Raw genomic sequence first — 14,478 nt, 5'->3', positions numbered from 1 at the left:
ACACACACCAGTTTTTTTAAAAGGCCTTTTGTCCAGCAGCACACTGTTGTACCTGAAGACTGTTTTGTAGCCTCATCCAGTGCAGGAGAGTGTGACTTTGAGGCTCCAGTGTGCTATATTCAGCCCTGGGATTCTGAGAATGCAGGATAGTGGAGGAGGGGGGGCGTGTACAGGAAAGCCAGCATGCTGTGCTAACATCAAGATCCCCTGCTGTGCAGTCTCCTCTCACCTCCTCAGCTGTGTCAGCAAGGTAAGTCCTGGGATGCTGAATAGCCCTGGAAGCCCTGTCATCACTCAGCCTCCCTGGACAACTGGCTGCTGTAGGCAGCTTTCCCGTCCTGTACAGTGTGCTGCCTCAACTGTCACCCCCGAGAGAGCTGCTTCTGTCCCTGAAACTGTGCGCCGCCATATTGTTGTAGCCCAGCACAGAAACATCAGCTTCTGATTGGCCCTTAGCTCAGAATCAGAGCAGGAAAACATGCCCAGCCCACAGCTGCCGGCCCGTCCAATGATTTACGGATCTGGCAGTGACAGAAATTTACTGCTGCCAGATAGCAACACAGCCGCCCGCCAGTCCCTGCCTGCTATCGCTGATCATCCAGCCACCCAGGGAGAGTGACTGTACCCCTGAGAGCTGTCTCTGACTGGCGGCTCGATACTTCTGGGTTCGGGTGGCTAGGGGGGGGCAGCAGCTGGCCAGGGGGTGGCGTCTGCCCCATTTTGCCATATGTGCGGATGCCCATGGTCACAGTTGTGAGACGGAGACATAGAGCTCGTTATATTAACGGGCTTAGGTCTACTAGTTACTGTATAAGATGCCAGTGAATCGTATGGCCCACTTGTAACTACTTGTGGCAAAAATAATCATTTGAGTTGCACAAACTGTGTCATGTGACTGTGCACCTAGTATTATTGAAGCGGAAGGGGAAAAAATTGTCTACAAGTTACCCCACTGATTCATCTTTTATTGCAGGTTTGAACATGAACATCTCCCTTCTAGCAGAGAATAGGACTTTAGCTACGTCCATGGTCCAGTCTGGAGAAACTGCACTCAATCTGACTCTAGACACAGCATCTCAGCACCTTATAGGTCCAGGAGTCCATCAGCTTCATATAGTGGCATCCAATGACCAGGCGTCTATCAAACTCAATAGCAGCATCACAGTTCGCCTCGTTGAAGCAGTGTCTGGCCTGGAAGCCCAGTTGTCCACTTCCACGCTGGAAGCAGGTGCCGAACTGCAGGTTACTGTATCTGTAACTCATGGGACACCAGTGGAACTGAAGATTGATATCAGAGGTTCTAATGAAACCTTCAGCCATTCCATAAAGAGCCAAACGGGACAGGAACAGATATCCAATATTACCATTAATGTGGAAGGTATGTTAGGCTACTAAGTGTCTTATATAGTCTAATCCAGGCTGTGTTACATTAAATAAACCTGGTTCATCATGTGAGAAAAACAAACAAATATCGGACTTATTATCAAAACAGGTGCACAGAAAATTAAAGGCCAAATGGAACATTCACTTACAGGAGCCAATGTTTCAATGGTTGAATGTAGAGGTGTAACAATAGCCCCCATGCCATCACGGGAGTAGGAGGGGCTAAGGGGAGGGGGGCTGTTCTGTGGTGAGTTGCAGAGCAGCAGCAGGATGTGATAGTTTACCTACTTCCAGTAGCGTTATAGGTCCTCACTGCTCTCTTCAGTGTAGTTGTCCACCATGCAGCCCATCTCCTTGTGACTCCTGATGCACATGAAAGAAGATAGGCTGCAGGGTTGCTTAGCTACACTGAAAAGAGGAGTGAGGAGCTGCCCTGCCGCTGGGAGGAGTATTAAGCTCTGCTATATTTTGGAGGGGGTGGGGATGGAAATACACATACACAGGCTACTTGGGGGGGGATTATATGAACATAGGCTGGGGGGGGGGGATTATATGAACACAGGCTACCTCTAGGAGTTGAGAATATGCACATGGGGAAGGAGGGGGTAAGAGGTGAATACGCGCTAATGGGTTATTTCTGGGTGAAGGGGGTATGCACACACAGGCAATTTGGGGTGGGGGGGGGGGGTATGCATGCTCACACAGAGGACTTTTGGGGGGGCTATGGGGAAATATGTGCACGCATGCTAATTCTGTAATCTTGTTGGGGGAGCAGGGTTTTGCTGGGGGGCCCGGGCAGTTCGCAATTTGCACGTGGCACTTTGCACGTGCCAAGTGCTAAGGGCCACGTGCCAAGTGCCAAGGGCCACGTGCCGAGTGACAATCAGACAGCAGAGGAGAAGACACTAACTGTCACAGTGGCAATGCTCAGCAGCACAGCAGTTCTGTAGTAAGCTAACACAGTAGTACTACTATTCTAACAACTACTAGCACTGACTGCAGTACTACAGTACTAACTACACAATAACACAGTAATCCTATTCCCGAACCTAACCTATACTGTAGCTAGCTAAGGCTAATAGCTAGCCAGCAGGCAGCAGCTGGCCTGGTCTGTGCACAGCACACACACAGACACATAGCAGCTGCAGTAGCCCTGCAGCACACACTCTGACTGTCAGACAATGAAATCAAGCTAATTAACAATACAACAATAGTGTAGTGGTAGTAAAGGGGTTAATCACTGAACAACTTTAGGTTTATCACTGTGTACTGCATTCGCTAGGCCATCAGCACTGGAGCACACACTCTGACTGTCACTCACTGAATGAAATCAAGCTAGCTAGTCTAATTAACAATATAACAATAGTGTAGTGATAGTGAAGGGGTTAATCACTAAACAGCTTTAGGTTTATAACTGTGTACAGCCCTTGCTAGGCCAGCAGCACTGGAGCATGTCTCTCAGTGAGCATTCACAAGCAAGGACGATATGTCTCATCATGGCAGCCCTCCTTATTATACAGGGGGGCTGGCCAGGATTCCTTTCTGTGATTGGGTGCCAGGGTTTAGGCTGGGAGCCCTCTGATTGGCTCAATGAGGTCAGGTGGGGCTGGCCAAGGTTCCCCTCTGTGATTGGTTGCTAGGGCTTCTGCTGGGAGCCCTCTGATTGGCTCAATGATGTCATCTCCTTAGTTACAGTATTCGGATCCAGGAACCCGCCGGATATCTGCGGATATCCGGGTATGCGACCAAATATCCGCAGATAGCTATCCGGATTTCCACAAAAATCCGGAATCCGAATTGGATAGCTGAAAAAAGTTTGGATATATGGGGTTACCTGGATATCCGGAATCCGGATGAGCACCACTGGTCACCAGTATAGGTAGTAATGTGCGCTACCCCCTCCCAGTGTCCAAAACCTGTTAGGACAGTCCTTATATGCGATCTACTTCGCTTTTCAACGTCCAATGTCCGGACACTCCAGATACTCCACCCGTGGCGAAGAATTCACATGTATGGAAGGAAAGACAGAAAGAAATTCATAGTGCAATCCTGTTTGTTTCGAATCACAGGGACCATCACCCTATGGGACCCGATTGTGCGGCTTCTACTGCGGATTCACCTCTATGTGAGAGACCATCAGCCAACAATTGGCACGCTCACCTTATTGTAAGGCTGCCCAGCCCTACAGACAGCAACCGCACTTTATGAGGTTAGCCGACCTCTTCCCAACGATCAGATATATCCAATCTCAAAAAAGACCAAAGAATAGTATCATAGTGCAAGTATGTTTGTACCACAGCTAGCTTTCCACAGCAATATATCTATTGATCTCCTGCTCACCCTTTACTGCTGCTGTCCACACTCACAGACAGCTGTCCTCGCTTTATGGGTGTGCAGTCTCAGCCACAATACTTGCAGGTATAGTCCACCTCTTATAACATGGTATCAGGCAGATATCTAAAAACTGCCTGATACCATGCCTGGAAGGGAGGCGACCAGCAGCAGGAGGAGACGTCCCCTGATCGTTTTAAACTGATATGCGCTTTTTATTCATATGTTTGTGAGTACAAGTCTTATTTTATACAATAAAAATTGTGGGTTTTACACTATTAGAAGCCTTTCAGTTTTTAGATATCTGCCTGATACCATGTTATAAGAGGTGGACTATACCTGCAAGTATTGTGGCTGAGACTGCACACCCATAAAGCGAGGACAGCTGTCTGTGAGTGTGGACAGCAGCAGTAAAGGGTGAGCAGGAGATCAATAGATATATTGCTGTGGAAAGCTAGCTGTGGTACAAACATACTTGCACTATGATGCTATTCTTTGGTCTTTTTTGAGATTGGATATATCTGATCGTTGGGAAGAGGTCGGCTAACCTCATAAAGTGCGGTTGCTGTCTGTAGGGCTGGGCAGCCTTACAATAAGGTGAGCGTGCCATTTGTTGGCTGATGGTCTCTCACATAGAGGTGAATCCGCAGTAGAAGCCGCACAATCGGGTCCCATAGGGTGATGGTCCCTGTGATTCGAAACAAACAGGATTGCACTATGAATTTCTTTCTGTCTTTCCTTCCATACATGTGAATTCTTCGCCACGGGTGGAGTATCTGGAGTGTCCGGACATTGGACGTTGAAAAGCGAAGTAGATCGCATATAAGGACTGTCCTAACAGGTTTTGGACACTGGGAGGGGGTAGCGCACTCTATTTTGTGTATTGCATTGATTTCTGAGATGTACATGTAGCATCTGTTTTGAGCTGCAGCAGGCCCTGGGATAGAGGGGATTGGGAGAGGAGGGGAGCGCAACTAAGAAAAACATATCATAGGTAGTAATGTACCCAGTATAGGTAGTAAGGTGTTCCCAGTATAGGAAATAATGTACCCAGTATAGGTAGTAAGGTGTCACCAGTATAGGTAGTAATGTACCCAGTATAGGTAGTAAGGTTTCCCCAGTATAGGAAGTAATGTACCCAGTATAGGTAGTAAGGTGTCACCAGTATAGGTAGTAATGTACCCAGTATAGGTAGTAAGCTGTCCACCCTTCAGACCTGCAGATCAGTGTGGTGACTGCCCTGTAGATCAGTGTGGGACCCAAGGGCAGTTTTAGTTCTACAACACAGTCTATTCACAGAACTTATCGACCAACATTACAGAGAGAATTTGAATTGAATATGAAACTGACCCAGTCTAAGCCTAATTATTTATTTTAAATTTTTTTTCAGGCATTTATACAGTCAGAGTCACAGCTTCAAATTCGGTTTCTAGTAAAACTCTGGACATCGGGCAAATGACTGTAGTAAACAAACCTACACAACATGAAGGTAATGAACTATTTATCCGAAAGGCCTCTTTTATACAGATGGCTGAACTGCGCACTTGCCACATCGTTTGGTAGCCGATTGTCGTGGAGAATTGCACCATACAATTTGAATGTAGTTAAATGGCAGCGTTTATAACCACGTGTCAGCAGTTCACAAGCTGTGCATTTACTCTGCAGGAGAGAACTGGCTTATGTAACATCTAAGCACAGCTACCCCTGCGATTCGATGGGTGTGCAAAAGACAGTCGCAACTACACAGTCCTTTAGTGATGAGCAGAAATTTTGCATAACCATAATGCACAATCTTAGTTCGCAAGTACGATGCAAAATCAGAATGCAAAATTTCAGGAAAAATCATAATTCATTTTATTTGTAAACAGGAACAATTTTGGTGATGATGGCATGTACAGAGGCTATGTTATTAATGCTAAAGTCATCAAGAAATTACCTGAAAATTACAAATGGACTATTTGAAATCAATTGAATGTCCAAACCATAATTACGTATGACCGTAATTGTGAAAATGTATGCAAAATTTTGCGCAATCCTAATTAACAGAATACGATTATATCACTACTGCCCATGCTGCGCACTTGCAAGTGCCCGCCAGAGCCATGAGAGCAGCCGGCAGGACCTTTAGCTGCCCATACGAATGAGGCCTTCGAATATACTGGTGAATATTACAATCTTGGAATATTTCATTGTAAAATACAAGAAGTTAACAAAGTCCTCACATATAGGAGCATACTTACCGCGTGCGCTGCTAATGTAAGCCGTGTGCCCTAGATAATATTGGTTGTGCTAAATGCGCAATGCACGTTTTGTAACTGGTGTAACTGGTAACAGTATCAACTTCCCCACTATTTGGTGAATATGCCCCATAGTTCCATGCATCTTTATTCATATAATCTTTAATAAGACGCTTATGGTGTCATTTTATTTCTCAGAGACACAAGATGATGGAAAGAGGCAAAAGATCAAGGTCAGTTTTCTGCTTATTACATCATCACAGCTTTTCTTACATTATTTAAAAGCTTATTGCTGAGTACTGTGAATGAGTAAACTGTGATTGCAACAATATGACCACAAGTTCTCAATGGGATTAAGATCTGGAGAGTTTCCAGGCCATGGACCCAAAATTTCAACATTTAGGTCCCTGAACCACTTAGTTATCACTTTTGCCTTATGACACGGTGCTCCATCGTGCTGGAAAATGTATTGTTCTTCACCAAACTGTTGTTGTATTGTTGGAAGAAGTTGCTGTTGGAGGGTGTTTTGGTACCATTCTTTATTCATGGCTGTGTTTTTTGGCAAAATTGTGAGTGAGCCCACTCCCTTGAATGAGAAGCAATTCCACACATGAATGGTCTCAGGATGCTTTACTATTGACATGACACAGGACTGATGGTAGCGCTCACCTTTTCTTCTCCTGACAAGCCATTTTCCAGATGCCCCAAACAATTGGAAAGGGGCTTCATCTGAGAATATGACTTTGCAGCAGTCCTTATCAGTCTATTCACCATACTTTCTGCAGAAGATCAATCTGTCCCTGGTGTCTTTTTAAGTGAAAAGTGGCTTCTTTGCTGCCCTTCTTGACACCAGGCCATCCTTAAAAGTCTTCGCCTCACTGTGCATGCAGATGCGCTCACACCTGCCTGCTGCCGTTCCTAAGCAACCTCTGCACTGGTTGCACTCCGATCCCGCAGCTGAATCCTTTTTAGGAGACGATCCTGGCCCTTGCTGGACTTTCTTGGACACCCTGAAGCCTTCTTAACAAGAATTGAACCTCTTTCCTTGAAGTTCTTGATGATCCTATAAATTGTTGATTTTGGTGCAGTCTTAGTAGCCACAGTATCCTTGCCTGTGAAGCCATTTTTATGCAGCGCAATGATGGCTGCATGCGTTTCTTTGCTGGTCACCATGGTTAACAATGGAAGATCAATGATTTCAAACATCACCCTCCTTTTAACATGTCAAGTCTGCCATTCTAACCCAATCAGCCTGACATAATGATCTCCAGCCTTGTGCTCGTAAAGATTCTCACCTAAGTTAACAAGACAATTACTGAAATGATCTCAGCAGGTCCTTTAATGACAGCAATGAAATGCAGTGGAAAGGGGTTTTTTTGGGGGATTCAGTTAATGTTCATGGCAAAGAAGGACTATGCAATTCATCTGAACACTCTTCATAACATTCTGGAGTATATGCAAATTGCTATTATAAAAACTTAAAGAGAACCCAAAGTGGGTTCTAAGAATCCTGTTAGCATACAGAGACTGGGTCTGCATATAATGCCCAGCCTCTGTTGCTATGCTGTCTCCCCGCAGGCTCCATCTGCGCTCTGCTGGTCCCCATAAATCAAACCGCCGTGCTAGCCGCTGATTGGAGGGAAGGGACGCAGACGAGGAGCGGTAATTTAAAGGAAACGGGGGAGCGGCGGAGAGTGGCAGTGTGGATGTAAACATCTTGCTAGCGACACGCTGCATGCCGCTAGCACGGCGGTTTGATTTATAGGGGCCAGCAGAGCGCAGGGGGGGCCTGGAGGGAGACAGTATAGCAACAGAGGCTGGGTATTATATTCAGACCCAGCTTCTGTGTGCTAATAGGATTCTTAGAAGCCACCTCGGGTTCTCTTTAAAAAGAAACTCCGACCAAGAATTAAACTTTATCCCAATAAGTAGCTGATCCCCCCCCCCCCCCCCCCCCTTTACATGAGAAATCTATTCCTTTTTTTAAACAGACCATCAGGGGGCGCTGTATGACTGATATTGTGGTGAAACCCCTCCCACGAGGAACTCTGAGGACCGTGGTACCCCTGGCAGTTTCCTGGCTGTGAACCTTGTTGCATTGTGAGAAATAGCTGTTTACAGCTGTTTCCAACTGAGAAAAAAGCAAGCAGCAGCTACATCACCTGCCAGCAGTAAAAATGTCACCATGTGATAAATGTCAGAATGTAAATCAGGGATTTAAAAGATTTTACAATGGGCAAACACTGACTAAATCATTTATACATAATTATTGTAAAAATGAAGCACTTTTTTATTACATTATTTTCACTAGAGTTCCTCTCTAAACACCCAACTTTTTTAATTTCCAATATTTTTGACAGTTTCAAAACTTTTGGCCAGGACTATGCAGCTATATCGACAGAAGACCTCATACTCATATTTTTTTACTAATATTTTTCTCAAATTATGTTCTAGGTGGATATTATTAAAAAGAGATGGAGAATTCAGATAGAACCTCGCAGACATATCAACCCATTTTCTGACATTACTTTGCAAGTCCCCAGCAACATTACTGATAATATTACTTGGTCATGTGGTAAGTATCACCCATCTAGCTGTACCACTTAGAGATCTATTTGGCAGCACTTATGATATCATTAGGTTATTTTAATGTATATAGCGCCACGCCAGTAGCGTACCTGTGGGGGGTGGGGGGGGGCAAGGGTAGGGCATATGCCCCCGGCCCGGGCACAGCACTGTCAGTGCGCTCAGCACAGCTGCTGCACCCCCACGCTTGTGAGAGGCAGCTTGCTGGCTGCCCAAAGTGCCCCTGCTTCTCTCCCTCCCTTTGCAGAGGAGTGCAGAAACATTACATCAGCAGAAAAAGCGGGCACATCTGGCTATATAAACAAGAGGAAGGGGAGCAAATCTGTCTATATAAACAGGAGGAAGGGGGGCACAGTTGGCTATCTACAGGGGGGCAAATCTGGCTATTTAAAGGGGCACATCTGTCTATGAGGGAAAGGTGGCACATCTGGCTATCTAAATGGGGGAAGGGGGGCATATCTGTCTATCTAAACAGCATTTGTCCATCTGTCTCCACCCATGACCACATTCACATTCTGATGCGTCCATTACCATTTTGTCCAGGTGGGGGGCGCACAAATTTTATTTGGCCCTGGGTGCTGAAAAGCATAGCTACGCTTCTGTATAGCGCCAATATGTTCCCTAGTGCTGTACATAGTACAAAACAAATATGGGGGAAGTTAGATAGATGAGAGGTCCAAAACGCTGTACAATCAGGACATCCAGCAATACAAGTGCAAATACATACATAGTTGAAATTGGTACATATTCATATGATAAGTTACAGCAAAATAAGAAACAGTAGGAGGATTTCCCTGCCTTCTTACACTCTAGATGCTAGTGGGGTGGAAACACGAGGGAAGGAGACACTTCACTAGAACTAACACTAAAACTCGAAATATTTGACAAAAATAAGAGATTCACAATCTTTGTACCACCAGGATCTTGTTGGTTGGGATGGTTTGCTTGTGTGGAGAAGAATATAATTGACCCCACATCAGATAAGATTGTGGTTCCTGCTTCCTGTCTGCCGCCTCCCAATGCCGCATTCACCATTCGGGCAGCCGCAGTGCTCAGTGGAGAGGAGATCATCCAGGATGAAGAATGCTTCTACGTGACAGCCAAGAACCAGCTTCACCCCCGAATCAGGTCCGACTCTGAAAGGGAAAAAGGTTTCTTTGTGCCCATATTGTACACTTTCCTTACTGCTAGGACTGCTATTTAAACATGTTGGATACAAAGGTATTTCTCATTTGCTGCAGAGCCCATAATGAGCTTTGTTTAAAAGGTACCTGAACTGACAAGTGACATGATGGGATAAACATGTGGATGTACAGTGCCATTCCTGTATACAACAAGGTTGTTTTTTTCTTTTCTTTTTTCTTTCTCACTGAAAGGGTTAAACATTCAGGAATGAAAATGACAGTTCTTCTATAGTCAGGACCGAGCATAATATCAACTGATAAGGAATTACAGCCATAAAACTCTTGCCAGCTTCTGAGTGCAGGATATAGATAAAAACAAAGGTCAATATTTCATTAATTGTAGCTCTCTGACACTAGAAGACTGTGCCAGTTAGCTGAGGCAGTAAAGCATTGAACCAACAGAAAATAGCGCTGTAGGATTCTAAAAAAAAAAAAAGTTTTTAGGAGTAGGAGAATAAATACAAGTCTCCTCGGTTTATTTTTAGTTTAGGTTCAGGTTTGCTTACTTTAGGTTTGCTTTAGGGCCCTCTCACACTGGCGCGGTGCATCCCGCCAATTTACCGGCCGCACTGCTACCGCAGAGCAATGAAAGTCTATGGGTGCTTTCATATTGCCTGCGGTGCGCCGGAAGTGCTTAATCTGACATGCGTCCAAAACTACGTTACCGTGCATAACTGCGTCGACCTGCGTTGGACCAAAAGTCATGTAAGTCTATTGGCAACACAAAGATTTAAAAAATGCTGGTGCCGGCAGGGCAGCAGAGGGTAAGGATGAATGTCTCTAAGCAGGGAGTAAGACAGGAGTAAAAATTCGACAGATGTTCTTACTAGAAATGGTCAACAAGATGCTAATACTTTTAAATTTCATGCAAAATGTATGCAGGTTGGAACTGGGTCAATCAAACGCACTTCCTGTTTAGTTTAATCGCCACAATTCCAAGCTGCATACAACTGCATTATATTTGTATGCTGACTGCATTTTCTTAGAATCTCTTTGACCATTTCTAGCTCTAACCACTGAAAAATCTGACAGTACCTCAAATGTGAATGATCTGCATTACTGTTTACCACTGATCACCATGGGAGAGCCTGATCACTCCATCATCTAATTACCGTACATAGAGTAACTGCTTAATGTAATTCATTTGTAGCAAGCTGCGGTTGTCACACATCTCATATATATTGCCTGCACATCAAGCCTTTGTAATTTCATAAAGATTTATCATTTAACTGCCTGTTAGTTAATTAATATACATGGCTAATACTCTTGTTTCAGCTGCCAGAGCAACTGCAAGAATGTGAATCTATCTGAGACCATGGAACTCCGAGCTTCCTGCGAAAACTGCGGTGCAATTACTTACAGCTGGTACCTTCATCCTAACTTAAATAAGGTTAGTTCTGAGCAATTTAATTCACAGTAGAGGTGAGCTTTGGCCTGTATTTAACCACTTCAGTCCGCAGGTGTTCTCAACTTCAGGACGGAAGCAATTTTCCCTTGTCAGCGCCTCTCCCATTCACTTGCCAATAACTTTATCACTACTCATCGCACGTAATTGATCTATATTTTGTTTGTTTTTTCACCACAAATTAAGCTTTTTGTGGGCAATACTTGTTTTCAGTAATTACTTTATTTTCTATGCATTTTATAGGCAAATTCACAAAAAAAAAAGAAAAAATACAATATTTCTCCAATTCCCTCCCCTAAACACTCACCTAGAGGATTATTAGGAACACCTGTTCAATTTCTCATTAATGCAATTATCTAATCAACCAATCACATGGCAGTTGATTCAATGTATTTAGGGGTGTGGTCCTGGTCAAGACAATCTCCTGAACTCCAAACTGAATGTCAGAATGGAAAAGAAAGGTGATTTAAGCAATTTTGAGCGTGGCCTGGTTGTTGGTGCCAGACGGGCCGGTCTGAGTATTTCACAATCTGCTCAGTTACTGGGATTTTCACGCACAACCATTTCTAGGGTTTACAAAGAATGGTGTGAAAAGGGAAAAACATCCACTATGCGGCAGTCCTGTGGTTGAAAAAATGCCTTGTTGATGCTAGGGGTCAGAGGAGAATGGGCCGACTGATTCAAGCTGATAGAAGAGCAACGTTGACTGAAATAACCACTCGTTACAACCGAGGTATGCAGCAAAGCATTTGTGAAGCCACAACATGCACAACCTTGAGTCGGATGGGCTACAACAGCAGAAGACCCCATCGGGTACCACTCATCTCCACTACAAATAGGAAAAAGAGGCTATTTCACAATCTGCTCAGTTACTGGGATTTTCACGCATAACCATTGGTAGTTTTAAAATAAGCAATTCTACTATGAATAAAACCCACCCATTTTATTTGCCCATTAGTTCCTTTAGTTACAGGCAGCAGCACTCACCCTCCGCCCTCCTAGCAGTGGTTATGCATTAAACCAGCAGCATTCTTCTGTGTTGTAAGTGTCCTCGCTTGATGAGGTCATGAAGTGAGGACCCTTACAACAAATGCAGCTGGTCTGATGCATAACCACTGCTAGCAGGGTGGAGGGTGAGTTCCACTGCCTATACCCATGCACCGGTCACCTGCCTTGGAGGGAGGAAGCAGGGAGGGAGAAAGCAGAGCAGAGTGGTGTCAGCTCTCATATAAAGTGAAGATAGTACCTCTCCATTTCCTGCATGTGTTCTAATTTTAGGAACAGATACTAACAGATACTAACAGATACTATGGTACTATGATACTATGCAACTGCCATACAATTTATTTATCCATGCCTCATATCACTGACCTCATGAGCGTACAGTACAATGCTTTAAAAAATAAATAGATTCTAAACTCTAATTCCTGTTTTTTGTCACTAACTTTGCTTAGCATCTTACACTCTAATCACACGACATGAGACAGTGATTAGAGTGTAACATCCTCAGGGGCAAACCCAGGATTTTCAAGGCGGGGGATTCCTGAAAAGTCTCCCTCAGTATAATAATATGGTAAGACATCATGCTGGGTACACACAAATAGTACTGCATTCTAAGTACTGAATTGTGGTTGTTTGTTAATGTTGTGTCTCAATAAAGTTTTGTTGTTGTCCCTCTCATCATGAGGCTGTGTTAAGAAGTGTCAGAAGTAGGATTGATTTCTTTAGTAAGTTTGCAATAGTCTTCGTGTGCCATAAGGTTGCGGGTGGCCCCACAGTCAGCAGATGATTCGCTTGCCTGTTTGTCTGCCAATGCTGAGCTCTAATCCTGTGGAACTGACTCACCCAATCTGATGTATATCAATGAGGACAGATTCCTCAGAGTTGTAATTCAGGGCAACTTTATAAAAGCTCTCAAGGGCATATCTGATTTACACCTGTAACTTTTACTTCATGTACACTTTGATGCTAGGTACACACTATGAGATTTTCTGGCAAATTTGCTGTCAGATCGATTATTTCCAACATGTCCGATCTGATTTTCGATTTTCTATTATTTTCCGATCAATTTCCGATAGGAGTGAATGGAAAAGAGTCGGAAATCGTTTGGAAAATCCTATAAAGCAAACTTGAACTAACCTTTATGCACTTGAGCCTATCCTGCTGTTTTCATTTAACTAATGCATAGTAATGTCTAACAAATGCTTCAGAAACGGCCATCTCAGTTTCAAGTGAGTTCTAATTTATTTTTTTTTACATTCTGAAAATGACCCTATTGAGCTAACATTAGTGAGAGAGAGCTGCCAGCTGCTGCAGATAGTCAAAAGTTGTCACTACCTTTTGCTCCTCTCCCTGAAGTGTGTTTACACTAGAGGGGTACAGCAGGGTCACACAATCAGGCAGTGCTGCTGACAGCTTTACAGAGGCAACAGCTAAAGAGAGGAATGTGAGAACAAGGATGCAGCAGTGGAAGCAAAACGTATTGGTGGAATCATGTTTTGCAGGGATGTTTTCAATACCTTCTTCTACAAACAGAGTTCCAGAAGTTAGGTATGTTTTAAGTTATAACCCAATTCTCTTTGTTTTTTTTTCCAGTCTTCGAGCCTCCCTGCTGTGTGCAGCCTGCGTGACTTCAGATCAAGCTCTCTGCTTCTACTACAAAGTGGCACATCTACGCTGGTGCTAAATAGTACCTTTCTACAGAGACAAACAGAAGGAGCATTCAGAATAAAGCTAATAGGTAAGTGGCCTCTTAGTAAAATTTTTCAGTAGTTTCTTTCTCATAAACATGAGTGGCTATGCTGTAAATAGGGGTTGAGTGCAAAATTTTTTACAGATCTAAAGCATAAAGTGTACCTGAGGCGATATGCAACATGATGAGATAAACACGTGTATGTACAGTACAAAACATATTAATAACCAGGCTGTTTTACTTGCTTTATTTTGCTGCCTGAAAGAGTTAATTTCTAGGCATGGAAGTGACAGCTTCTGTCCTGTCGCGTAATATAGTAAACCTCACTGATAAGCAGATTACAGCCATATAAGTTTTCCTGGCAGAATACAACTTTTGAGGGCAGGGATAGATAAAATACATGAACTATTGACCCTTTTCTAACTCTGGGACACTGAATAGGCTGCCACTGATTAGAGACAGTAAAACATTCAACCTACTTTGTAAATGTTTAAATATAAAAGAAACCATGGGATACTTAAAAAAGGCATTTTTTAGGAGTAGGAGGATAAATATACTTGAGTATAAGTCTAGAAATGTAGGTCTAATTCACTTCATAAAAGTATGGGGGTCGACTTATACATGAGTCACTGGCAACACTGAGTAATGTGTGTACTAATA

The 14,478-nt window shown here is 43.7% G+C and overlaps 1 protein-coding gene across 2 annotated transcripts in view; it reads left to right on the top strand.

Moving 5' to 3' along the window:
• Positions 1-217: 217 nt before the first annotated feature.
• The window catches only part of LOC137539266 (polycystin-1-like protein 2), a 134,370-nt gene continuing 120,109 nt past the window's right edge, over positions 218-14,478 (top strand). The window contains exons 1-8 of one of the 2 annotated variants that reach the window (XM_068261822.1): positions 218-250; positions 974-1,378; positions 5,105-5,203; positions 6,150-6,184; positions 8,406-8,526; positions 9,458-9,665; positions 10,997-11,111; positions 13,722-13,866. In XM_068261822.1, coding sequence (XP_068117923.1) covers positions 982-1,378; positions 5,105-5,203; positions 6,150-6,184; positions 8,406-8,526; positions 9,458-9,665; positions 10,997-11,111; positions 13,722-13,866 — 1,120 coding nt within the window. In that variant the 5' untranslated portion in view covers positions 218-250; positions 974-981. Of the gene's footprint in view, positions 251-785; positions 1,379-5,104; positions 5,204-6,149; positions 6,185-8,405; positions 8,527-9,457; positions 9,666-10,996; positions 11,112-13,721; positions 13,867-14,478 lie in introns of those variants that run through there. The other variant, XR_011024971.1, reaches the window with a different exon arrangement.

This window comes from Hyperolius riggenbachi, chromosome 11, assembly GCF_040937935.1.
Source record: "Hyperolius riggenbachi isolate aHypRig1 chromosome 11, aHypRig1.pri, whole genome shotgun sequence".
Classification (NCBI taxonomy): domain Eukaryota; kingdom Metazoa; phylum Chordata; class Amphibia; order Anura; family Hyperoliidae; genus Hyperolius; species Hyperolius riggenbachi.
This window is presented reverse-complemented; position numbering and strand designations above follow the sequence as displayed.